The sequence below is a fragment of the Myotis myotis genome, unplaced genomic scaffold (genome assembly GCF_014108235.1).
Source record: "Myotis myotis isolate mMyoMyo1 unplaced genomic scaffold, mMyoMyo1.p scaffold_m19_p_3, whole genome shotgun sequence".
Classification (NCBI taxonomy): domain Eukaryota; kingdom Metazoa; phylum Chordata; class Mammalia; order Chiroptera; family Vespertilionidae; genus Myotis; species Myotis myotis.
The window spans coordinates 203600494-203628462 of NW_023416335.1; the positions used below are offsets into that span (position 1 = coordinate 203600494).

The 27969-nt window shown below is 50.0% G+C and overlaps 1 protein-coding gene across 2 annotated transcripts in view; it reads right to left on the reverse strand.

Annotated features, from left to right (window-relative positions):
• SYN3 (synapsin III) overlaps positions 1 to 27969 on the reverse strand; it is a 388952-nt gene that overhangs the window by 347796 nt on the left and 13187 nt on the right. For both annotated transcript variants that reach the window (XM_036297700.1, XM_036297699.1), the window contains exon 2: positions 14142 to 14594. In XM_036297700.1, the coding sequence (XP_036153593.1) occupies positions 14142 to 14452 (311 nt within the window). In that variant the 5' untranslated portion in view covers positions 14453 to 14594. The remainder of the gene's footprint in view (positions 1 to 14141; positions 14595 to 27969) is intronic.

Sequence of the window (27969 nt, forward strand, 5' to 3'; positions counted from 1 at the left end):
ATTCTATCGCTAGTCTATAAAAAACATATTAATACGTGTCCCACACTCTACTACCAGTCAATGTAAAACGTATAAATATGTTTCCCGCATACAATGTGTTAAAGAGCCCTATGGGCTGGGGCTTTGAGACCTCAACCAAAGGCCTAGCCTGGTGCCAGCACTGATAACTTCGTCTAGGGAAGGTTTATGGCCTCTCTGGAATGGGAGTAGTCTTATTTTCCTTATTATTTAAGCAAGCAAGCGTTTACAGAAGCCAAAACAGCAGGGTTAAAATTTCAAACAGCAGTTTTTATATAAGATGGATGCTTCAAAGTGATGGGTCATTTTCTCACTCCAAGAGGAGGAAGGGGCAATATCTTTCTTGCTCTGAATGGAACTCCTGCTTCATGTCTAGTGTGATGGAAACCTGCCCTGGCTGTTCTCTGGCACAGGCCTATAGGATAAACAGTCATCAGCCACCCACTCATTGTGACTGCAGAGATAGGCAGTGGTTCTAAACCTTGGCTGCACATTAGAATCACCTGGGAATCTTTTTAAAATCCTGATTTCTGGGCCTCATCCTCCAGAAATTCTGTTTGTTATGGGGTGGGGCCACAATATTAGTAACAAAGAAACAGAATTTCCAGAGGATGAGGCCCAGAAATCAGGATTTTAAAAAGATTCCCAGGTGATTCTAATGTGCAGCCAAGGTTGAGAACCACTGGGCTAGAATGTCAACTCCAAGTCCCTACCTCTCTCCTCTCCAAAGACACAACACTGTGTCACCCTCATCCCCACAGATATCTCAGAGTCCACAACTTTCATTCCGCCAAAAGGGTTAACATTTAGAAGGCTAAGCTGTTCCCTCAGCAAACATTTAATGAACATCGAGTAAGACCCCATCCAGGGGAAGTTCCCATGGGACAGATAATGCACTCAAAGGTAATTCATACCCAGATGCAAGTGACTAATACACAAGCATTCTAGGAAAGGGATACAGATGGTATACGGAAGATGAGAAGATGGGGACCATGAGAATATAGAATGCACAGAAGAAGACTAAGCGAACTTATTTCTTCTCCCACCCTCCCTCCCTCCACTCATCCATTTATCCATCCATCCACTCATCCATCCATCCACTCATCCATCCATCCATTCATCCATCCATCCATCCATCTCCATCCATCCATCCCCTCACCCATCCATCCATCCATCCATCCATCCATCCATGGTCTACTATGTGCCTAGCACTGTGCTAGTCCCTAGGAATTGCACTGAACAAAACAGCCTCCCTGCCCTCCTGGTACTTACAGTCTAACCAGGAGACAGAAGAGGAGCTAGACTGCCTATTTGCCCTGACTCGTGTCCTATTTGTCAGAAGTTGCCAACTGGCAAACCTCATGGAGTCCATAGTCCTGTCTTATTGGGCTTAAATTATATATTTCCCATTTTAAAAACGAACACAAATTCCAGATCCCTGGCTTCCTTTGAAAACCAATCGTGGCAGCATCAGGCCCTTATCTCACACGGTAGACATCGCTGAGCGGGCCCCAGCTGCTGCCTTTGAAGGGACCATTGGTTCTCACGCCCCACACGGTCCCCACTGCTCTTTGTCATCTCGCTGAAGCTGAAGCTGAGCAGCAGATACCCTTTCCACAGAGCTGGTGCTCTTGTCTCCTGACAGTGGGGAAGCATTTCTCTACGCCTATCCCTTTTCCTACCACCTGTCCCTTCACTCACCGCCTGGCTGATATCCTGTGAGCAGCTGCGCAGGCAACCTCTAATTTAACTAATTCCCTTCTGAAGATGGCAATTAGCTCAGCGCAGATCTTCAGGAAACACACACCCCTGCCCTTCCTGCAAACCCAGGGTGGGAGGTGAGGAAAATAGACACGAAGCCCCACCCCCTCTCCTGCCGTCACAGCCAGCCTCCCTCCTGCCCAGGAAGCACGTCCCAGGCAGGCGTCCACAGGCCCCGGAGAAGAGAGGTTCTGTAAAGAGGCTGGCACCTGCCAGGCGCCCTGTATCCCCCAGGGCAGGGCTGGCACCGGGCGGGGTGAACTCTGTAGGAACAGGCACAATTATTACTAAGGAAGCCCATGGCGCCTGGCTGATGTGGCTCAGTGGTTGAGCGTTGACAGCGTCGACCTATGAGCCAGGAGGTCAGGGTTCAATTCCCGGTCAGGGCACATGCCCGGGTTGTGGGCTCGATCCCCAGTAGGGGGCACACAGGAGGCTGCTGATCTATGGTTCTTCCTCATCACTGGTGTTTCTCTCTCTCTCCCCCTCTCCTTTCCTCTCTGAAATCAATAAAAATATATATATTTTAAAAAGCCCATGGCAGCTGAGGGACTCCTCCATTCAGAGGGCCTGGGTGAGAAAACCACGTTTTGGAGGATGAGGAAAGACTCACAAGTTAAACTGCTGAACTCCTCACAGACACATCAAGGCAAGAGCAGGGAAAGCGACTGGGGCAGAGTCAGGGAGGACAAACGAAAAGCTCCAGCCCCGGAGAGGGTCCTGCTCAGTGAAATAAGTCACTCAGGGAAAGATGAGTATCACATGATCACTCTCATTTGTGGAATCTAAGTAACAAGATAAACTGACGAACGGAGTGGATCCAGAGACACGGAAGCATGGAGCAGAGTGCGGAATCTCAGAGGGAAGGCGGGGGAGGGTGGGTGGCTGGGAGGTGATCAACCAAAGACCCTATATGCATATATGCATAACCCACAGACACAGACAATAGGGTGCTGAAGGCCTGGGGCAGGGGTGAAGGGTGGCGGGCTGGAGGGGGGTAATGGGGGGGAAAGGGGTGACATATGTAATACTTCAACAATCCTATATAATAAAAGGGTAATATGCAAATTGACCCTAACAGCAGAACGACCGGGAACGACCACTCACTGGTGGTCAGTGCACTCCCACAGGGGGAGCTCCGCTCAGCCATAAGCTGGGGAGTGGGCCTAAGCAGGCAGGTGGACATCCCCCAAGGGTCCCGGACTGCGAGAGAGTGCAGGGCTGAGGGACCCTCCCAAGCGCACAAAGTTTCGTGCACTGGGCCTCTAGTAAAGAATTAAAAAAGACAAAACTCCAGCCCAAGAATCCTTTAAGGGCGTGTAGGCTGACCCCTCCATAGTCTGAGCCTCTTCTGCATTATTCCTCCCAAATGGCCAGCCCAGCTGTGCTTGGACACCTGCATGTGACGGGGAGCTCATCCCCTCACCAGGCAGCCCATGTGAGCTCTGGCTGACTTTCCCATTCTGTATATTGTGCTGAAGTACATCTCCCTCTTTGCTGGCTCCACTGGTCCCGTTCTACCGAGAGGGAGCCACATGAAACAAGTCCTCTACCTGGACTGTTTGTAAACCTGACTCTATGTTATTTAAAAAATATATATATTGTTTCCTGAGCCTCAATCTAGATATTCTGATTGAGTAGTTCTAGGGGGACATCTCATCCACTCTGACTTTTAGTAACAGCACCTCCACTGCTTCTGCGTGGATGGGACCATGCCTCTCCCTTGCACAGTCTTGGTGCGACTGTCCTCAGGACACTCCGTGGACCCCTCCAGGTTTCTTCATCCCCTGGAATTTGATTTTTTTGAGCCGAGAGGCACCCGGCCGGAAGGAACCCAGAGCTGACTTCTCCAGAGACTGTCCACACGTCCCTGCCTCTTAGATCCTGGCGGAGCCCGGGGTCCTGACCTGTCTGAGACGCAGGTCTTCATTGTTTCTTTGGATTCTGTGAGCCTCCCACGTATTTCCAATACATCCCCATGTTGCCCGAGTCAGCCAAAGGCTATTTCTTTTCCTCGCAAAGAGCCCTGCCCAATACAGAATGTCATTCTGATGGAAACAGTCTTTCGGGGGCCGAGATCTTGGTCCAGCGACACTGACGTGTGAGCAAACTGAGGCCGAGAGGAGAGTGGCTGCGTGGAGATGGCACTGCGTCAGCAGAGAAGGGGGACATGAGGGAGAAACAGCAGCCACGGAATTTCCTCTCCCCAGATCCCCTCCTTCTGCCCCAAGACATTTCCCCCAGATTTTCCAGCCACCGTTTCAGAGGCTAAGCCTCTACCAGGGCGGGAGAGACAGCCCTCCACTGTTCCCCGCTCCCTCGCTCTCCCCCAGGAGCTGGGGTAGGAAGCAGCAGGGGCACCAGGCCTCCGGATTGGACGCTCAAAGACCTCACGGAGAGAGGTCAGCCCTTGAAAAATTCCTCAAGTCAAAGGGCTCGGGGCTTGGGTGCCACACAAGGCCCTCACTGTGTGCGCACATTGTCTGCCCCATAAAAGGGGCCGGGCCTGGGAAAAGGGAGCCGGTCTCCAGGCGACTAGGCAGGCTGCTGGGGAATGCCAGGGCCCTCCCCTCCCCCAGGCACCAGGCAGCAGGGCCAGGCCTCCGAGGGGGAGGGGCAGGGGTGCCAGGGTGGAGGGGTGAGTCCAGAAGTCCAGTGTCACTGCAGGTGGCGCTGCCTGGCCTGCGGGAGGCAGCGAAGGAAGCCGCGAGGAAGGTGACGTTAGGCCTGTCCTAGCTCCCTCTCCCATCCACCCCTGCATGTGCCTACAGGAAATGGCAGGGCCTGTCCTTGTTCAAGGAGAGTCTGAGGTAGGGAAGTGGTGGGGGAGACATAAGGACTTCGTTCCCTAGAGCCAACTGCCTTCAACACGGAGGTGTGTGTCTCAGCTCTGAGCCCCCCAACTAACTCTGGGAGGAGGGGACCAACTCCACCCTCATCATCTCATCTTCAGAGACCAGATCCCATCCCCCAGGGTTCTGGCAGCGGGCCCTCCAGCACACCCAGCTGAACCCAGACGCATGCCAAGTGGCTTCCTTCCGCCTGGCTCCCAACGCCGCTACATTCACCTGCAATTAGTAACTGCAATTACTTGTTAATAACAGTTACCGGTTCAGCGCCTGTTCCGACAGGCTAAGCCCTGGAACAGCCCCACCCAGGCCATCATTTCTAATCTTTCAATAACACTTCACCATAGATGTGGCACGGTCCGGCCTTACCGCTGAGGAATGTGAGGGTCAGAGGTCAGACGTGCCCAAGGTCACGGAGCGAGAGGGAGGATGGAGAGCCAGGCGGCCTGCCCGGGACTGGCCACTCTGCTTTGCTCCCTCCCTGCAGGGGACTGACAGTCCCCAGGCCTCATCGCAGGCAGAGAAAGCTGCTCTCTGAAAATGGGGTCATGTGGGGGTCTGGTTTGGCTCCCCAGCCGGAACGCAAGGAAGCCCAAAGGCCAGGCTCTCACTGGGCCCGTCCCGTAAGCAGGGTGGCCAGATAAAACACAGGACAGCAGGCAATCTAAATGCCAGATAAAAACAAATCATGTTGTCGAGTCTGCACCAAATATTGTGTAAGATATACTTATACTAATTCACCGTCTATCTAAGTATTAACTGGGCATTCTATATTTTTAGTTGCTAAATCGGCAACTCTACCCCCCACGCCACGTCTGGTGATGCCGGCTGTGAGTTCAAACCCTCCGCAGGTGGCACAGTGAGGAGCGGAATGCCCTGGTCACCAGGGGGCCAGTTAGACGCACTGCAAGGCTTCAAGGCAGCCCAGACACCCCGCAGTCCTCACGCCCCCGAGATGGAGGCTGGGGCCTTTGGGTCATCAGCTGGATGAGAAGGAGGGGGACCCCAGGGATAGCATGGAGGACACAGCGGGTAAGGTTCCCAAATTCTAGGGCACTGAGTGTTTTCAGGGAAAGACTCCCCCCACTCCCCAGGGCATTCTCCATCCTGAAGTCTCCCATCAGGATAACAGCGTTTAGCAAGAGCATCCACTCATTCATTAATCAAGTCATCTCACCATCCTATGTTGCCCTGTGTCAGGCACCGTGCTAGGCTCCCAGGACACGGTGGTGGCACAATGGAGGCACAAGACTGCGTCACACTGAACACACTGAAAACACCCATGAGGGAGAGAAGCAAAGTGCTCTCACGGAGCCTCACAGCACCCCCGTGAGCTCAGTGCTAAGGCGAAGGCAGTGGTATTCTGATCCCCTTTACAGACGGGGAAACTGAGGCGCAGGAAGGTGAAGCGGCTTGGCCGAAGCCACAGAGCAGGTGAGGGTCAGGGCTGGGACCTCAACCCCCACCTGCCCACCTGCGAGCTCCAATATCCTGCATTTTATCCCCTTTCCCGTTTGAACCCTCTTGGGGAAATGTCCGACGTGTGTTAGGAGGTCTCCTCTTTAACACCAAAGTGCAGGGGAAAGAACAGAGAGAGCCTGTCGATGCTGCCTTGGTGCTTTATAAACAGGAAGCAGTCCCAGGGCAATTTCCACAAAGTGCCAATTTCCACACCGGAGCTACAGGATGGCTAAGGGACCCCCCTTGTCCCTGGCACCCCAGGGCTCCAGCAGGGCGGGGCCGCCTGGCTCCAGGTGAGCACTTTCCTGTAAGGTGAGGTCACAGGTTCCTGTGCTTGGCCACCGGGCTATCACGTGGATTCCCCTCCCCCTCCCGCCCACCTCACGTGCCGGGCGCTGCGGGTGTGGGCACGCGTGTGGGGCTCAGTGGGCCGGTGTTGTCCGCACAGCACAGCACCTGCGCTCAGGCGAGAGGGAAGAATGACAGGAGGACAGGGCAGTCCAGACGGTCAGAGCTGGATCCCAGATGCCCCTGGCATCCATTTCGATTATGGGCTCAGAGCCTCAGTTTTCCTTGTTTATAAAATGGGAATAGTCATCATACTCCATAAAGCTGTTGGGAGGGTTCCACTGGAGAATCGATGGAGACCCCCTAGCACGATGCTGGCCATGGAAAGGCACAGAGGTCTGTCCCAGGACAGTGGTGACGACACGACCCCATCTGCAGACAGCTCACGTTTATTCACCTGTGCGGTCACTCACGTCTCAACCCAGACTTTCAGCATCTACCTCGGGCCCAACACCAAAGCCCCACGCAGTGGTCGGCAGGAGGCGTGGCGCCGTCTGCAACGCCTTTAAAGAAGTTAGTCCCACAGCAAGGAGGCCCTGGAGAGGATTACGCTGAGCGAAATAAGCCAGTTAGAGACAGACAAGTATCACAGGATCTCACTCATCTGTGGAATCTGATGAAAATAAACTGATGAACAAAATAGATCCAGAGACATAGAAGCATGGAACAGACTGAGGAATCTCAGAGGAATGGTGGGGGGTGGGGGTGCCGGGAGCCGGTCCATGCTTGCTGTTTCAAGGGACCTGGCATATATGGCATACTGTTCTTAATATGTTTGCTCACCTTCTTGGCACTATGTGTTTTAACCAAGGTCTCTGAGAAAGGGTGTTTCCCCAGGTAGGGATTTTCCCCTGAAGTTAGGGAGGGAATAAAACCTCTTAACTAAGTGCCAGGCGGGTAATTAATCACTTTAACTATGAACAATCATGCTTAAGCTACATAATCTTTACTTCCTGGAATGGAGATAAGAAACGCCCTAACCTTTGTAATAGAGATTGATAGGATTGAATCAACTGGTATAAATACAGATGTAATAAGACAGCAAGACACAGAACTTAGAACACAGAACTTAGAACGAGAGAACATGGCAAAAGATCCTGGACTGAACCTGACTACAGAAATTGGCAAGTGAACCTGACTAGAACCTGGTGACTGAACCTGGCTGGAGAACCTGGACAGAACCTGGCTGGAGAACCTAGCTAGGGAACATGGCTACAGAACCTGGCTGGAGAACCTGGAGAACCTAGCAAGAGAACATGGACACAGAACCTGGCTGGAGATCCTAAGCAGAACCTCTCTGGAGATCCAGACCAAAACTTGGCTGGAGATCCTGGCTGGAGATCCTGACTAGGCTGCTGATCAACTGAACACTGTCTCTGTGTCATTCCTTCTTCGCCGACTCTGTCCACACCTTTGGGGACCCCTGGACCTGCCGGGGTTGGACCCCGGCAGGGGGGGTGGGAAGAGATTAATCAAAGAATTTATATGCATCCCTAGTCGATTTGGCTCAGTGGATAGAGCATCAGCGTGTGGGCTGAAGGGTCCTGGGTTCGATTCCGATCAAGGGCACATGCCTCGGTTGCAGGCTTGATCCCCAATAGGGGGTGTGCAGAAGGCAGCCAATCAATGATTCTCTCTTATCATTAATGTTTCTCTCTCTCTCTCCCTCTCTCTTCCTCTCTGAAATAAAAATATGTTAACAAAATAATAATAAAGTGTATCAATTTATCTTTAAAAAAAGAATTTATATGCATATATGCATAACCCATGGACACAGACAATAGTGTGGTGAAGGCCAGGGCCAGGGAGCAGATGCAGGCTAGAAGGGGTCAATGGGGGAAAAGGGGGATATCTGTAATACTTTCTACAATAAAGATTTTAAAAAAAGAAGTTAGTCCCATCCCGTATGAGTCCCAGACTCGCCCCTCTCCTCCTGCTCTGGTTCCTGGAGCAGGTGTGTGATCTCTCCATGCTGTGCTTCCTCACCTGTAACATGCACTCCCCACCCACCCCCAGGAGTGCTGAGCAGAGATGTGCTGGCAAATGCTTAACACCCGGCTCTCTGGGGAGAGCGCCGGAAGCCCTGGTTTACAGCACTTGCCAATTTCTGTGGTGTAAATACTCTCACCGGGCCCACTGTGACTTTCTCTTGGACTGAGTAGGAGATGAGAGAGAAAAGGGGGGTGTAAGAATGCCACCAAGGTCACCCCTGACTCATACCAATAACTCATCACCTCCAAAACCACTCATTCAATCAACAGACATTTCCTGATGATACAAGACAGCATCTAGGGTGTGTGTATGTCTGTGTGTGTGTGTGTGTGTGTGTGTGTGTGTGTGTGGCGGGGGGGGGGGGGGATGCACAAGGCACTTTAATGGGAATCATTAGCATGATTTAGTAGGACAGGGTAGCCTGTTTGTAGTCTGGAAGGACGGTAGTTTAGGGGTGTTTCAAACAAACAAACAAAAAAAGATCTTCATTTCCTCCCCAACCAATAAAACAGAAAAAAAATAAAAAGAAATCATAGGGAGAGGGGAGAATAAAAGACGGTAACGATACATCATTGCTGGAACGGAATAGCAGACATTCTAGGAACCAGGCCACAGGTGAGGCAGAGGAGGGGAGGGTTCCAGAGGGCCTGAGGGAGGGGCTGGGAGCGCAGGCCTAACTGCTTCTATGCCCCCCCTCACCCCAACACCCCTCAACAACCCATCCAGGCTCTGGTAATGAGCAATCTTTTTGTTTGTCATGATCAATGTTTTGATTTTTGAAAATCAAAGCTAGAGTTTTGGTACATTCTGTGGGCAACAGTAAAAAAGTTTGCCTCTTTTTTTAAAACAATTTCAAATACCTGCCTAACAGTTACTCTAGCACACTGAACCATCAAGAGCCAAGAGTTTATACACAGGTGAGTAAACACAGAAACCCCAGGCCTGTGTGGACTGTACTGCTGAGTCCTAAGGCAGGCTGATCTCAGGTCCCATGATGCCCACTTAAAGTTACCCCTTAGGCTGGGGTGGGGTGATGACAGCTGCTAATGGGATACTCCCTGTGTGTTGAGCACCAGGAATATAAAAGAGAATAAGACACTGGCCTTATTCTTGCAGAAGAGACAGTCACCGAACAGCCAATTATAACACAATGTGATGTGGGCAGCAATGGCACAGTGAGGTATGTGTTAAGTTATACAGAGAGGTGGCTGTGAGCACGGATGGCAGCATGGGGTGCATCAAGGAAGACTTCACGGAAGAGGTGACACCTGACCAGGCTTTGAAGGAAGGAAGGACATTGGCCAAGTGAACCAGATAGAGAGGGCATTTCAGGCAGCAGGCAACAGAATATGCTGAGGCAAAAGGGGGCATGTTTGAGAAGCACAAGTTGTTTGCTGTTCCTTTAGAATAAGCAGCAAGGCAGGAAGTGGAGGCACAGAACCAGAGGGAGAGCAGACATGCCAGGACTTTGAATTTGAACTTGAGAGCAATGATGCACCAGCAAAGGGTTACACAGGGGATGCACAGGGGCATGGGAGCACACTGAGGCCAAGGCTGCAGGTCGGAAGCCAGCTAAGCTGCTGGAGACATGCAGGTAAGAGAGGCAGCAGAGACAGCAGGGCTGAAGAAAACTGAGCTTGAAATCCATGTTCTTTATTCCTCCTTCCTCTTGTGGTTCTCAAGATGGATTGACCTTCGCTCATCCCAGAGGACAGCACCAACTCTAGGTCACACCTACTCCTGAGCCGGGCCTGGGGGTGGGGTGGGGTGGGGTGGGGGGCTGGTCCAAAAGCCCTAGCCAGGCTTCCCTCCAAGGACAGTCCCCCAAAGTGGTGGGATCTTGAAGTGCTGAGCCCGGAGTCCTGCTTCCCTGCAAAGGTGGCTCTGGGCCCCTCTACCTCTACTCAGAAGAGGAAAAGTCCCCTCCCCCAGGTCACTGGCCAGGTAGCAGAGCAGCCTTGGGGCCCAGGCTGGTTCACAGAGTCTGGGAGCTGGAGTCTGCCAGGGGGGAAAAGTGGGCGGTTCCTGCAACTCCCTGGCCTGCAGGGATACCTGCCAGCAGGAAGGCCCCGGATTGGGTGGGAAAGACAGGGTTCTGGGGCTGAGAAGGGAGAAAAGGGAGCAGCTTGCTCCTGGTGGGTTCCCTCTCAGTCCAGAAAGGGTGGACTGTCATTATCATCTCAAAGGGGGAGGAAAGGGGCTGTGGGAGCTGGCTTCCCCCCCATCAGCGACTCTCCCTCTCAGGAGACTGAAGGGGAGGCTGGGCAGGGCCTGAGGAAGGCAGCCCAGGCTGGGCCAAAGCTGCCCTGGACAGTGGGGCTGGCCCGCCACCTGCTGGCCACTCTTGGGAGTGGGGATAGGAACCTGCAGGGAAGGACTGGGATTCTGAGCCTCAGGCATCAGTTTGGAGAAAGTTGGGAATGTATTGAGATGAAGAGAGGAAGTTTGCAAAGAGTGCAAACGGAGTTCTGAATGAGAAGCTGCTGTGTCTGCGGGCAGGGAGTTCCTGTCACAAACATTCAATGATGCAGAGCCAACTTCCAGCCACTGGATGAGTCTCAGCTCCTCACTTCTCCTTTCCTTCCCACCGAGGGGCAAAAAGAAGACTGCTGTTCTCCAGACCTGATTAAAACACGGGCATAGAACATGACTGAAATGCAACGTGAGAAATTCCTTTAGACAAAATGGTGTCCCCCGCCAGTGTGCAGCCTGAAATTCACACATTGGCCATGCCCGTGGGTTACAGGGAGTGAAGACCGAGGCCATTCACTGCATTGCAACCTCGTTCACTGTGCCCTTCCACCATATCACCCAGCCTATGGGCACGGGGAGGACAGAGGTCAACACGGTTAAAGCTGCAAGAAGGTTACAACAGCCCGCAGTAATAATGGACACTTTCATAGGTGGGTTTTTGTTTGTTTGTTTGTGGGTTTTTTTTTACATTTTTATTGAGTTCAGAGAGGAAGGAGGGAGAGGGAGAGGGAGATAGAAACATCAATGATGAGAGAGAATCATTGATCGGCTGACTCCTGCACTCCCCCCATACTGGGGATCTAGCCCGCAACCCGAGCATGTGCCCTTGACCAGAATCGAACCTGGGACCTTCCAGTCCGCAGGCTGACGCTCTATTCACTGAGCCAAACCAGCCAGGGCTATGGTTTTGTTTTTGTTTGTTTGTTAATCCTCACCCAAGGATATTTTTCCATTGATTTTTTTTTAATATATTTTTATTGATATTTTACAGAGAGGAAGGGAGAGGGATAGAAAGTTAGAAACATCGATGAGAGAGAAACACTGATCAGCTGCCTCCTGCACATCTCCTACTGGGGATGTGCCCGCAACCCAGGTACATGCCCTTGACTGGAATCGAACCTGGGACCTTTCAGTCCGCAGGCCGACGCTCTATCCACTGATCCAAACCAGTCAGGGCTCCATTGATTTTTTATTTTTTTTTTTCCCATTGATTTTTTTTAGAGAGAGTGGAAGGGAGGGGGAGTGACAGAGAGATATCAGTGGGAGAGAGACACATTGATCGGCTGCTTCCTGCATGCCCCACACTGGGAATGGAGCCCACAACCTGGGCATGTGCCCTTGACCAGATCGAACCGAAGACCCCTCAGTCTGCAGGCTGACGCTCTATCCACTGAGCCACGCCAGCTAGGGCAATATATCCTTAAATAGCATTACTGTCTATCAGCACTTTTGTATTAACTCAGATTTTAATCTTACTTACACTTATTAACCCTACAAGGTAGGTATTATTATCACTCCCACTTGGGTGTAGTAACTTGCAAAGGTCATAGAGCAGTGGTTCTCAACCCGTGGGTCACGACCCCTTTGGCGGTCGAACGACCCTTTCACAGGGGTCGCCTAAGACCATCCTGCATATCAGATATTTACATTACGATTCATAACAGTAGCAACATTACAGTCATGAAGTAGCAACGAAAATAATGTTATGGTTGGGTCACAACATGAGGAACTGTATTTAAAGGGCCAGAAGGCTGAGAACCACTGTCATAGAGGCACAATGGCGTAGAGACTGGATTTGAACCTGGGGAGCCCAGCTCTGAAGGCTGTGTTCTTAACCACGCACCGTGCTGCCATTTATTAGCTCAGCCTCCATACAGGAAGTGGCTTTCCTGGCAAATAGGTTTTCAAGTACCTACCCATCACGAAATCACGGCCAACCCTGACTATGCCAGCAGAGAACTCAAAACCAAGGTCAAACACTGGGTTAAAGAGAAACAGGACTGCAGAGACCATGCGGGCGTGCAGTCACCGGGTGCACTGCCGACAGACCGCGCAGGCCAGAGGACCCGGAGACAACACCTCTGCAGAAAGCGGCCCCTGAGCTCAGAGCCGAAGGACAGCGCTCGCCATAGATAAGCACACGGCAGAGATGCACAGGCTTCGTGACAAGAGCCCTGGGCAAGCACCGCACGGAAGACAACACAGACCTGATCGGAACCGGGGCCACGCACATGACCGCTGTGGTTAAGATGACGTGGTTTCTCGGCAAGAAAGGGAAGACTGACACAACCTGCTCAGGGTGCTTCCATGGTGACTATACTGCATATGTAGTGTAAACTCCATCTCCCACTCAGTCATTCCCAACCTGAGCTACCTTCTCAAGGGATGAATGTGGGTGCAGCCTGCCTGTTAGGATGACAGAGCGTCTGGGGTACTTAGTGAATGGGTGCATGAATTCATTCATTCAATACGTATTTCCTGGGTGCCTGCTACACGGCTCCTTTGGACACTCAGGGATGCAACTTTCTCTGCACCCCCATGGCCATCCGCAGGTGGCCTGTCAGAACTGCCCTGGACAGGGAGCTGCCACGTCTCCACAGGTGGACTCACTTCCTGGGCCAGTAGTACTTATCTCCTGTCTCTACCCAAAATGTGGAGAGACCTAGTCTCCACCTGCAGCTCCAGTAAGAAGGGCCTGCTCCCCACCCACCTGAGCCCCGAAGGCTGTGTCTTGCACTCACCTGGTGCTCAGTAACTACCTATGGAACAGCCCCTGCGATGACCTTGGGCACACCTGTCTGGTCTCTGCCCTGGAGAGCTTACCATGAAAAGAGGCTGCAAGGAGTGTCGCTTCTACCCACCTCTGGTGTTAAGAGGCCAGGCCACCAGCACATGTAAGAGCTGGGCTGCACACCCAGCCACTCTGGTCCCTGGGGTTTTAGTGAGGACTGTGGGCCTGTGTTGGTTTCCTTTAATCTCGTAGAAACCTCATTTAATGGGGGGAGGATGCCTGAGGCTGAAAGAGGTGAAGCAACTATTTCAGGTCTTCAAAGTTTTATGTCTTTAGAAAGCTAAGAGGGTGTATAATATATAACGCTTCCAGTTGGCTCTGGGCTGCACCCCGTATGAAACACATGGAGATGCTTGCAGCAAAGCATATGGCCAAGCACAGTGAATGGTATAAACAGACTATTACAGTCTCCTGTTCCTTCAGCTCAGGGTTGGCTGTTAAATGGATTACAACATCTGTTTTAGCATCTAGAGCTTCTGGGATTTGCAGGTAAAGGATTGCGGACCTGTAGGTGCCTCCCGCCTGGCACATTGTAACCACATGGCAAATGCTCGTCTCCCTCCCTCCAGCCGGTTTCTGCATCACTCAGCCTCACCGAGCCCCACCAGAGCGAGATAAGCCTCATCTCCTCTCTCGCCTGCAGCTGGCAGGCCTGCAGTTCCGCTTACCAGTCTGTGTGGGCATCGTCGATCACCAACAGGACCCTGGGCCTTTGAACAACCGGAGTGGAGGGAGCCGGAGGCTCCACCGGCCCCGCGGGGGCCTGCGAGGTCTGCTTCATGGCACTGGAGAAGGAGCTGAAGAGGCTGGACCCGGGCGAGGAGAAGGAGGCCGCCAGGGGCTGGTGGTGCCTGCGCTCCATGGCCGGGGACGAGGGCGAGCTGGTGGAGCTGTCGGGGCGGTGCAGGTCCGCCATGTAGCCATTGGGCAGGTTGGCCACAAAGCTGCTGTCGGAGAGGCGTCGCCGGAGGAAGTTCATGGCTGCAGATGGAGAGATGGCTGGTTCTCCTGGCGGGTCTAGGAGAGGCCGGGGCACAGGCTGCCAGGAGACAGAGTAGGGGGTCTTGGACCAGAAGGGCAGGGGAATCCCACACAGGTCGGCGTCAGCGGTCTCTGATTACCTGCGGAAATAAGCCAACACACACGTGAGCGGAAACGACCTCCGCCCCTAGGAGCAAACAGACGCGGCCCCTTCCTGCCTGACGCTGGGGCAACGTCAGTGGGGCATGCTTTTGAAAAGATGTAATGAGAGCACACCCTTTCAACCCACAATTTCCACTTTCTAGAATTCTAGCCCAAGAAAGGAATCTGAGTTCCAGGTAAAGCCTCCTGCACAAATGTATGTCCCCCAGCATTCTTTGCACTAGCGATATCCTAGAAAGGATCTCAATGCTCAATCCCGGGACTGAGTAAAGGAAGCACAGAACAATCACTCGGTGAAACCTTGTGCGGCTATTAGAAAGGGGACTTAAAAAAGGATTTTTGGTAACAAAACAAATTCATGTTGGAAATAAAAAGATCATGATACAAGAGTATAGGTATAGAATGACTACAACCACATACAAGTTCACTAACCGATTTGGCTCAATGGATAGAGTGTCGGCCTGCAGACTGAAGGGTCCCAGGTTCGATTCTGGTCAAGGGCATGTACCTGGGTTGCAGGCACATCCCCAGTAGGGAGTGTGCAAGAGGCAGCTGATCCATGTTTCTCTCTCATCGATGTTTCTATGTTTCTAACTCTCTATCCCTCTCCCTTCCTCTCTGTAAAAAATCAATAATACACACACACACACACACACTAGAGGCCAGGTGCACAAAAATTTGTGCACTCGAGGGGGAGAGGGGGGCCCCTCAGCCCGGCCTGTGCCCTCTCGCAGTCTGGGACCCCTCGGGAGATAACGACCTGCTGGCTTAGGCCTGCTCCTGGGTGGCAGAGGGCAGGCCCAATCCCTAGGTGCAGCCCCTGGTTGGGCTCAGAGCAGGGCCAATTGGAGAGTTGGGGCGCCGCTCCCTGTCATGCACAGAGCAGGGCGGATCGGGAGGTTGCGATGCCACCCTCAGTCACGCTCAGGGTAGGGCTGATTGGGGGGTTGGGGCACCGCCCCGTCACACTCAAGGCAGGGTCGATAGGGAGGTTGCGGCACCACCCCCGTCACACACAGAGCAGGGCCCATCAGGGGGGTTGGGGCTCCGTACCCTGTCACGCACAGAGCAGGGTCAATCAGGGGGTTGGGGAGCTCCCCCCTGTCACGCACAGAGCAGGGCCAATCAGGGGATTGAGGAGCTCCCCCCTGTCACTCACAGAGTAGAGCCGATAGGGGAATTGGGGCACCGCCCCGTCACACACAGAGCAGGGCGGATCAGGGGGTTTGGGCGCCACCCTCTATCATATGTATATATGTATAGATATACATATTTATAAGAACACTAAAGGCCCGGTGCATGATATTTGTGAGCTGGGGGGAGGGTGAGTACCTCAGCCCAGCCTGCACCCTCTCGCAGTCCAGGACCCCCTAGGGTATGTCCGCCTGCTGGGGAGTGGGCCTAAGCCTGCAGTCGGACATCCCCCAAGGAGTCCTTAGTACTGCCACAGAGGAAGGAGAGGCTCCTGCCACTGCTGCAGTGCTTGCCAGCTGTGAGCCAGGCTTCTGACTAAGCGGTGCTCCCCCCGTGGGAACGCACTGACCACCAGGGGGCAGCTCTTGCGTTGAACGTCTGCCCTCTGGTGGTCAGTGCGCATCATAGCAACTGGTCGTTCCGCCGCTCAGTCGATTTGTATATTAGGGTTTATTATATAGGATATATAAAATCTGTTACATATACCTGCAAATTTTTTTTTAATATATATTTCTTGATTTCAGAGAGGAAGAGAGAGTGAGAGAGATAAAAACATCAATGATGACAGAGAATCATTGATTGGCTGCCTCCTGCATGCCCCACACTGGGGACTGAGCCCTCAATCCAGGCATGTGCCCTGACCAGGAATCATACCATGACTCCTGGTTTATAGGTTGATGCTCAGCCATTGAGCTGTGCTGGCCGGGCTCTGCAGGTATTTTGATAAGCAAATTTTAAGTTCTTATAAAGTCCAATTTACAAAAAGTTTGTTTTTATGGTTAGTCCTTTTTATGTCTGCTCTTTAAAATCTTTGCCAACCCCAGAATGATGATGATATTGTCCTAGTATTTCTTATAGAAGCATTACAGTTTTAGCTTTTCTGTAATCCACCCAAACTTGATTTCTGAGTAGGATGAGATAAGGTTCACTTATCCAGTTTTCCACCATTTATGAAAGCATTTTCCCCAATGAATTTGGAGGCTCTGCTGGAACCAACGGTTTGTACATACATGGGTCTATTTCTGGGCTCTTTATTATGCTTCACTGATGTTTACCTTTACAGCACCCTGGTTACTGTGGCTTATAAAAGTCCTAAAATCAGGTACAGGGAGTCCTCCTGCTTACATTCTCTTTCCTACGATTGCTTTGGGTATCCTAGCTCCTATTTTTTAATACATTTTAAAATCAACTTATATGAAAAAGTCTATTGGAACATTGTTTGAGATTACATAAGATTTATAACTCAGTTTGGGGAGAAGTGACTTCCCAAAGATACTGAATTTTCTACTTCATGAACGCGGTAGAGGTCCCTACTTATGAACTCTTCTTTAGTTTCCCTCAGAGATGTTTTATGATTTTCAGTACAGAGGTGTTGCACCTGTTTTGCTCAGTCGACTCCTAATAATTTCTTTGGAGGGGGGTGATATTTTAAAACTATTTTCTATTTCATTTTCCATTTGTTTGCTAATCGCATGTATCTTCCAATCATTGTCAATATATTGACCTGATGAATTCAATTATTGCTTCTAGTCCTTGTTTACAGATTAAGATTTTCGATTTAAACAATCACGCCATCTACATATAGAGACATCTTTATTTCTCCCTTTCCAATCTTAATGCCTTTTATGTCTTCCACTTTTCTTATTACAGTAGCTAGGACCTCCCCTGCAGAACAGAAATGAAAGCAGAGACCTTACCTCGTTCCAACTTCGGGGGAACATGCTCCATATCTCACATTACAGTAACAGGATGTTAGCTGCGCGTTCTCTGTAAATGCGCATTATCAGATTGAGACAGGGCCCTGGTAGTCTCAGCTGGTGAGAGTTTTTTCCATGAATGGCTGCTGGATTTGCCAGGTCATTCTCTAAATTGATTGCGAAGATTATGTTTTTAAAAATCGTTTATTTGTTAATGTGGTGACTTCCGTTGGCTGATTTTCAGATGTGAAAGCAAGCTTGCAGTCCTGGAATAAATTCTACTCGGTCACTGTGAATCCCTTTGTATAGATTCAACCTGATAACACTTGGTTAAGGATTTCTGTGTCCATGTTTATGGGAAATATTGGTCTGTAATTTTCTTTTCTGGCGAAGTCTTTGCCACGTATCAGGGGGACGCTGACCTTACAGAGTACATTGGGGAGGGTTCCCGCCTTTTCTGTCCTAAAAGGATTTATGTCATATTGGTATTTTTTCCCTTAAATTATTGGCAGAAATCAACAGCAAAGCTGACTAGGGCTTATTTTCTTCTTTGTTGGAAAGGTTTTAATAATAAACTAATTCCCTTTCACAAATCTCTTTATATTATCTGTTTCTTGTTATTTCAATTGCCAATATGAGATTTCAAGTAACTTGTCCATTTCATCTTAGCTGGATTTCATTGGCATAAAGTTATATAGTGTTCCTTTATTATCCTTTCGTTTTCTGTGGAATATGTTGTGATTTTCCATGATGTTCCTGATAAAGCTAATTTGTCTTTTCTCTCTTTTTGAGTTATCTGTGTTGCTACAAATTTATAAATTGTATTAATCTTTTAAAAAACCAACCTGTTTTCTATTTCACTTATATCTGCTCTTTATAACTTCCTTCCTTCTCCTTACTTTGGGTTTAAGGGTTTAACTGGTTCTTTTTTCTAGATGCTTGAAATGGAAATGGAGATCATTAAGTTTATACCTTTCATCTTTTCCAATATGAACACTGAAAGCAATGCATTTCCTCTATGAAATCTGACACGTATTTTCATTAGTGTTCAATTCAAATTATTAATATCTTCATTATTTTTTTTCTTGACCCATATGCTATCAAAACATGTGTTTAATTTTCCAATGCCAGTGCTTGCAGGCATTTCATTGTTATTACTTTTGATATGATTCATTGGTGACCAAGGAACATAGTCTATAAGACTTTAACCCTTTGGCTTCTTTGACACTCATTGAGATTAATGTGTTAGCTCAATAAGCTCTACCTTGATGAATGCGTCACAGGCATATGCACTGGAAAAGAATGCGTGTTTTGCAGTTGTTGGGTGTAATGTTCTATAAATATCAATTAGGTTGTTGTGAGTCAGGTTCCCGAGCCAGGAAGCCGCCTTCGCCTTGGTGATCTGCAAGCAGGAAGTCGACTGGAGAGCAACCCCATCATTAACTACTGTGGGCAAGTATACAAAGCAGAAATGGGCTGAAAGAGGTCTTGACCCACAACAGAATTTTAAGCAACTCTTATTAGGAGCACGGAACTGGGGCGTCTTTTCCGATTTCCTCATTTTCCAGCTTCTCTGTTAGCCTGTGCTCAGTCCACTGGGTTGTCCGACCAATGAAAACGCGCCTTTCTGCCGTGGTTGCGCTGCTCGGTGCCATGTGGGCTGGGAGTACTTTCGAGGAAGAGCCACATAACTGTGGATCTCACTTAGTGGTTCCCTTCTTCCAAGGGTCAAATCCCCTCTTTAGTCTACCTATTTTTTGTTTCTCTTCAGGGAACCTCAAATAATTCCTTTCAAACATTTTAGCCAAAGTTTATAATTATCACTTAGGAGAGAATCAGAACCACAGAAGCTAATGAGTCACTAGTAGAACTGAATCTCTTTCATTTTTTAAATACTAGGTAGAAAAATACAACGTTAGAATTGGAGGGACCTGCCCGGCCAGTGTGGCTCAGTAGTTGAGCATCGACCTATGAACCAAGAGGTTAGGGTTTGATTCCTGGTCAGGGCACATGTCCAGGTTGTGGGCTTGATCTCCACTGTGGGGCATGTAGGAGGCAGCTGATCACTGATTCTCTCATCATTGATGTTTCTATCTCTCTCCCTTTCTTTCTGAAATCAATAAAAATATATTTTTAAAAATATTGGAGGGACCTGAGAGATTATTTAACAACCCCTTTTTTAGGAAATCTGGTCAACCTTACACTGGTGGGAATTCCCCACCCTCAGAAGTACCACCTCATTATCCTTTGAACAACTCTTTCCTGTAATTCCAAAGTCTTTTCTTGTAATTCCTCCCACTTCAGGCCCCAGGGGAGCTCAGTCTGGTAAAGGAAAGCAGATAATGAACAAGTGAACAAGTATTTATGAATGAGGATAAGAGTCAGAAATACACAGAGTGCTGTCACAGAGATTAAGACGGGGAGGGGCAGGGCAGGCCTCTCTGACACCTGAAGAACGAGGGGAAAGAGAAGTGCATATGCAAAGGCCCTGAGGTAGGAACAAGCTAGGCAATTTGAAGAGTAAAAGGAAGGCCACCCCAACCAGGAAACAAGAAGATTTTTATAAGAAAACTAGAGGCGCGGTGCATGAAATTCATGCAAGGGGCTCAGCCCTCCCAGCCCCGGCTGCCTCGCAGCCCCATGGCCCCTCGGCCCTGCCCACTGGTCGTTCTGTCATCTGGTCTAATTAGCATATTAGCTCTTCATTATATAGGATGTTTAGAAAAGTAAAGATGGGCCAGATCATGAAGCAATTATGCTGAAAATAATTTTTATGTCACTCCAAGTGTGAAAGTAAGCTATTGGAGGACTATAAACAAGAGAGAGATAATCCAGTCCATCTGGTTACTGTGTGGAAAACACTGGAAGGAGCCAGAAAAGTTAGGGATTGCTACCATAATGACAGATATATGTCATCATACATTTGTCCAGATCTACAGACAGGACAACCCCAAGAGTGAACCAGAATGTAAATTATGGACTTTGGGTGATTATGACATCTTAATGTAGAATCATCAATTGTAAAGAATGTACCGTTCTGGTGGGAGGTATTGATAATCGGTGAGGCTATGCATGTGCAGGGGGCATGGGGAATAGGGGCAATCTCTGTATCTTCCCACTCCACAGGTCTCTGAGCAGACCCGAATAAAATGCATGAAGTGACTTATCTAAATACTTAAGTGTTAGGCCAATGGAGTAGAAGAGACCTTTTTGGTCTACAGTTCTATGAATTTGAACACCTTCGTGTAACCAGGGTACAGAGCAGTCCCATCACCACACGTGGGATTGCTTTGTCATCTTCAGAGTGCTCTGCAGATGGCTACGGCATGGAGTTTCATGGGGTAACGCCTGGATCTCCTACAAAGGTACATGGGATAGGTTAATACTCAGGACCTGGCACATTCCATATAGCAGGGGTCCTCAAACTTTTTAAACAGGGGGCCAGTTCACTGTCCCTCAGACCATTGGAGGGCCGGACTATAGTTTTAAAAAAAAACAACTATGAACAAATTCCTATGCACACTGCACATATCTTATTTTGAAGTAAAAAAACAAAACGGGAACAAATACAATATTTGTATTTGCATGTGGCCCGCGGGCCGTAGTTTGAGGACCCCTGCCTTAGAGTATTAATGGAAGAAGATCAATTCCAGTGGTGGAACCTGCCCATCATCTGCCTTTGCACCGGCTGCCCCTTCGGCTGAAACACTTCCTGTGGAACCCCGCATGGCTCCTGCCCTCGTCTCCTTCAGATCTTTGCTCCAATGTCGCCTTCTCAGCGAGGCCTCCCCTGGCCACCCAGTGCTAAACCGTCTGTTCGTCTGGATCTCTCCTACTCTGGTCTGCTTGTTCTGTTTTCCACAGCATGCACTGCCTCCTGGAAACCACATAACTGGCATTTATTTTGCTGCCGGTGAGTCTCTGCTCCCTCTGATAACATGCAAGCCTCCGAGAACAGAGTTCCTTGTCGGCTTTGTTCACCACTGTGTCCCAAGCACTTAAAACAGTGCCTGGCACATAGTAGGGCTTCAATAAATCTTTGTCGTGTGAACCTGTTTAAAAACAGCAGTGAAATCAACCCGCCCTCTCACCTTCTGTTTACGAAGACTAAATGTGTGATTCCACACAAGAAAACAGCTGTCACAGTGCCTGACACCTCAGCCTCAGCTGAACCAAAACTGAAATCATGCAAAGGGAATATCTAATTTCATCTGCTAGTGAATCTCCTCCCCACGTGAGCACACCAAGACATAAACTGTCGCTCTCTCCATCCTCTGCTCAAATGAGTGCTGATTTTCTTTTCCCTCACCCATTAGGAAACAGCGTTTGGCTAATTAACAGCTGCTAACACCCCTTCTGCACAAGCCAAAAAGTTAAAAAATTCATGGAGACAACATGGGCCAGGCTTCAACACTATATTCATGAGCACAGGCCGCATGGGAACCCAGGGTGCGCCCGAGAACCCAGAGGCTGGGCCATGCAAGTCGAAGAGCTAAGTACAGTGATGGCGAACCTTTTGAGCTCGGCGTGTCAGCATTTTGAAAAACCCTAACTTAACTCTGGTGCTGTGTCACATATAGAAATTTTTTGATATTTGCAACCATAGTAAAACAAAGACTTGTATTTTTGATATTTATCTTATATATTTAAATGCCATTTAACAAAGAAAAATCAACCAAACAAATGAGTTCGCGTGTCACCTCGGACACACGTGTCATAGGTTCGCCATCACTGAGCTAAGAGATGCTCACCTTCCTGAATGAAGGTCAATTTTGCACCCAGCCAGAGAGCGGCTCCAACCCCACAAACAGACCCGCCGGCCTTCCACCAGAGTGTGTGCTGTCTTTGAAGAGGCCAAGTCCACTCACCGCACACACAGGCCTTGCTCTCCTGTGAGGGGCAACACTGGTTCCCACAGGTGTCATACTGTGGGTCCCCAGACAAGGAGGACTGGGGCTTGGGAGCGAGGATTTGTGGTGGAGCGAGCCCTCTGCACCGACAGCTCCTCCCCCTTGTTGGAAACTTTGTAGGAAAGTCTCTGAGAGATGGAGATAGGTGGAATTCTTCCATTTATTCGAGACCACCTCCCCGATCCAAACTACTTCCAAACAGAAATGCCCAAACAGGGTCAAATTAAAGCTCTTAACCTCAATGGTAAAGCAACTAAAACTATGTTAGCCATGGAATAATTGCCCATTTACAAACAGAATGCACAGAGCTCCCCAGGCAGCACGTGTTATCTGACAATCACACCAGCCAAACTGATTCATCGAGACCTTCAACCAAAGTCCATGTCAAAACTCTAAAAGAGGCCCTTGATAATCTCGGGCCTGGAGCTCTGTGACTGCTGTCCATGACAGGCCCTTCAGAACACAAAATGTCATTTTTAGTGATGTTAACTTAACTATATATATAACAGTCTAAGCAACCAAACGACCGAAAGACCAGTTGCTATGATGCACACTGACCACCAGGGGGCAGATGCTTAATGCAGGGGCTACCCCCTGGTGGTCAGTGTGCTCCCACAGCCAACCTCCTGTGGTCCCTCCTCCTGGCCGGCCAGCCCCAATTGGCCCCGATCACCCCAATCACCAGCCAGGCTGAGGGGCCCTACCCATGCACGAATTCATGCACTGGGCCTCTAGTTGTAATATAAACCAAATGTGACTTTGTGAGTATATTTAACAATATTGTTCCTAGGTATTTTCTTCTAAATGGGGCTGGAGATATGCCCACTTTGGTGATCACGTAGAACACGAGCCACTCTGGGCAGAACCCTCCTCTGCTGAGGGTGAGAAGCTCGGCCTCCTTCACCCCTTCATTCTTACATCAGTCAGGCTCAAACCCTGAAGATAACATTTCCCTCATTGTCCTCCCCCCCTACGTCTCTTAAGTGGCTCCAGAATCCCATGCCATCTCTCTCCTCCCCTCCTTGCCAGGCCACCCTCAAATCTCACAGGTGCACGGGCTAGACCCCACAGGAGGTGGGGAAGGGATAGACCCCGCCATCCCTTCCCCACCTCTCAATCTTACGAGATACACACCATGACGAACACCATCTTCATTTCACAGATGTGGACACTGAGGCCAGGCAGGTAAAGTGACTTGCCAAGGCCTTAAGTCGGGGTCAGCGGTGGAGAAGGGACTCAAACCTAGTGGGTCCTGGGTCCAGTTTCAACAACAGTGTGTGGCTTTCCCGAGACATGGACCAGATCAGAACAGACAGGGACGGGACACGTGGGGAGCCCAGACATGACCCCCAGGAGCCCAGATGTGACACTCTGCTGCCCAGAGAAAGGCAGACAGTCTTCTCAGGACCACCGTGGCCAGATGTGTGGCCTTCACTTCCGGTCTCCAGGCTGGATGCTCCATGACATCTGCTGGACGGAGGGAGGGAGTACGCTAGCAAGGACTAGAAGCCAGGGAGCCCACACGGAAGTATGATAACAACCATGAGGATGATGGTGGTGGTGGTGGTGTCGGTTACCATTTACCAAAACTACTTGAGGAGCCAGGGGCTGCACAAGACCGGCCTGTGGATGGTCCCCAACCGTCACAACAACCCTGCCTAGAAGTGCTATCCCCCCACTTCACAGAGGAGGAAACTGAGGTCCAGAGAGGATAAGTAATGTGCTCTGGGTCGACCTGTCATAATAATCACAGCTCCTCCAGGCACTGCTCTAGGCACCTGATACAAATTCACTCACGCCATCCTCCCTCCAGCCTCATGAGATGTGTATATGCCGTTCCACCGGCACTGCACAGCAGTGGGCACCGAGGCCCAAGTCACGCTGCTGAGAAGTGGCAGAGCTCCGATTCAAACCCAGGCAACCTGGCTCCGGCGAGCACGGCCCTAACCACAGGCAGCGTACCCTTCCGCAGTGCTAGGATGCACACCCAGGTCTGCATGGGGCAGGGCCTAGGGATCGCCCATCGCCTGCGATGCCTCGGGGCTCCATGAGCCTGGGCTCTGTCCGCCTGGCACGACTTCCCGTTGCTCTCCCACATTCCAGGGCTGGTTCTTCCTTCTGACTCAGCTCCCCCTTCTCCTCCGCAGGCTTCCCTGACTGCTCTCCAACCAACTGGGACTAAGAGAGCTGCTCTGTGTCCCTGCAGAGCCCTGTGCACCTGCCACTGTGGGCTTGGGGGAGGGGCCGTGTCTGGCTTCAGACTCATTGAGTTGGAGACAGAGCCGGGCACCCGGGGTCAAGGAGAGATGCCAGCACTGCCAAGGTCTGGGAGCCAGACGGGGCCGTTCCTTTCTCCTGGATCAGAAAACACATGGAGCCATTAAGCAACCTTCCCCCTAGAGCAGCGGTTCTCAACCTGTGGGTGGCGACCCCTTTGGCGGTCGAATGACGCTTTCACAGGGGTCGCCTAAGACCATCCTGCATATCAGATGTTTACATGATGATCCATAACAGTAGCAACAGCACAGTTATGATGTAGCAACGAAAATAATTTTATGGTTGGGTCACAACACGAGGAACTGTATTTAAAGGGCCAGAAGGTTGAGAACCACTGCCCTAGAGAGAAAGGAGACCTTGGGAGGCTCGCTCAGGCCTAGGACGTACCTGAGGATGCAAAGGAAGGGCCAACCTGAGGGGACACAGCAGCCACCTGGAACACCCGAGTGGAGCGCTGACAGGTGACAGAGAGGGGTAGAGAGAGACAGAAATGCAGAGAGACAGAGACAGACAGAGAGGAGAGAGAAGACACACAGAGAAAGAGAAAAAAAAGACACAGAGAGATAGGGCCTGGGAGACAGACAAAAAGAGACAGAGGTGGACAGGGATTAAACAGAGGGAGAGAAAGAGGCAGAAAAACAGACACACACAGAGGCAAGACAGAGAGACAGAGAGACAGAGTGAGATAGAAAAGGGCAGGGAGACAGAGAAAGACAGAGAGACACAGAGAGACAGGAAGACACAGAAAAAGATGGAGAGATACAGAGACACAAAGAGAGGACAGAGAGATAAAGAGACAGAGGCATAGAGGGAGACAGAGTGAGATAGAGATAGAGGGATGGATAAATAGATAGATAGATAGAGAGATGATAGATAGATAGATAGATAGATAGATAGATAGATAGATAGATAGATAGATAGGGAGGGAGGGAGGGAGAGGTGGGGGAGGTACCACTGCTGAGACCAGGCTGTGAGCACTGCAGCCATCGATCTTATCACCTCCATTGCCGGGCCTCCTGCCTGAGCTTCCACGGCAGGCAGCCCGCCCGGCGGCGCTTCTAGTGCCCAGGTGCCACCTAATGAGGAACTGAGCAAGTTCACCCTGGAGGGCGCGAAGCACAGCTCGTAGGCACCTTAAATGTATCACGTCCTGATTTCCCGCCATCTCCCCCACCCCACACTGCGCCTTCCCACCCTCCCACCTCAGCAGACGCCCGCCTCAGGCGTTAAGCTGGAAAAGTGGGGAATCCCATTCCTCCTGTCCAGCCTCCCACACTCGGGCATCGACTTCTCTCCAACACAGCCTCCAGCCCCGCCACTTCTTCCAACCCCACAGTCGCCACTAGAGTCCAAACCAGCGTCACCTCTCACCTGGACCAAAGCGGAAGCTCTCCTAGGGCGTCCCTGCCTCCCCATCCGCTCCCCTGACACGCCTGGGCCCCCGCCTGGCTGCCCTTCCCCAGGTTCCTCCAAGTCAGAGTTCCCACTAAACACCGACACCCCTCACACGTCACCTCTTCGGTGAAGTCTTCCCAGCTCCTGCAAGGGTTTCTCAGGCCGTGGTTGACCAATCACCAATGCGAATGATGCTGGTGCTCGCTAACCACAGACCGCCCACTTCGGGGATGGGAGCCGAGCCAGCCGCATTTTTAAGAACCAGCTGATTCGTATACACACTAACGTGTGAGAGTGGCCGCCCAGAGAGCAGGCCCTGCAAACCTTACACTTGATAATTTCTCCATCAACTGTGCTCCCCCAATTCTTTCCACATGATCTCTGCAAGCATACCCGGTCATATTGCAGGTGAACTCCTTACAGCAAAATTCCTCTCACTTCACTGTGAGCTACTTGAGGGCAGAGAGCATGCCTAAATTATACTTATACTGGAGGCCCGATGCATGAAATTCATGCAAGAGGAGGCCTTCCTTCCCCCCGCTGCCGGCACCGGCTTCCCTCTGGCACCCAGGACCCGGGCTTCCCTTGCAGCCCTGGATTCGTCCGGAAGGTCGTCCGGAAGGACATCTGGTCTAATTAGCATATTACACATCTATTATTATAGATTCTCAGCCCCTCTAGCAGTTTTGCCAACCTTGACTCCTCTTTTCCCTCACATTCTACACCCATTCATCACCAAGCTCAGATGGCTCTACTCTCAAAAGATTTGATGTTGACCACTTCTCACCTCTTCCACATGAATGACCTTAGTCCAAACTGCCATCATCTCTCCCCATGGACTCCTGCACTAGTCCACTCACCGATCCCTCTGCTTCCACCCTGACCACTGCAGCTCCCTTCCTACACAGCTGTCAGAATGTTCCCTTAAAAAAATAAATTACATATTTACAAGTCACATATTCAAGAAAGCACTGATACCCAGAAGACATAAAAATACTCAAAACTCAACAATTAAAAAAACACACACAAAAGCAATTTTAAAAATTGGGTATGAGATCTGAGCAGATACTTCACCAAAGAAATTACATAAGGGTGGACAATATACCTGTGCAAATATTCAACACTGTTAGCCAGTAGGGAAATGAAATTTAAAACCATAGTGAGATACCACTGAACTATTTGAATGGCTAAAATAAAAAATACTGAAACTGCCAAGTGCTGACAAGGAAGCAGAGCAACTGGAATTTTCACACACTGTTGATGGGAACACAAAATTATATAGCCACACTGGAAATGAGTTTGGCAGTTCTTATAAGTTAAATGTAAATTTGCCATAGGTCCCAGCAATCCAACTCCTGGCTGTTCACAAATGTTTATAGCAGCTCTATTCATAATCATTAAAAGCTGGAAACTCAAGTGTCCTTCAAGGGGTGAACGGATAGACACACTGTGGTACATCTATGGAATGAAATACTAACTAACCAGCAACAAATGTGAATGTTGATACAACAACATGGATGAATCTGAGAGACAGTGGGCTAAGGAAAGAAGCTAGTTTCCAAAGTATGATTCTATTGATACGGCACTCTCAAAAAGACAACACACTAGTGATGAAAGTGACTAGGTGTCAGATGTTAGAAGTGGGGGCTTTGTGACTATAAAGGGGCAACAGAGAGAGGTTTTTGGGTGATGGAACCATTCTGTGTCCTCATTGTGGTGTTGGTAGTCCCATGAATCTATAATTTGTTAAAAGTCATAGACCTGAACACCAAGACAAAGTCAATTTTACCCTGTGGCAATTTAAAAAAATCAAATCAATTAAAAGAATAAGCTGAAGCAAGTAAGCTCTTTCCTCAAAACCTCCAACTTAGAACAGAACC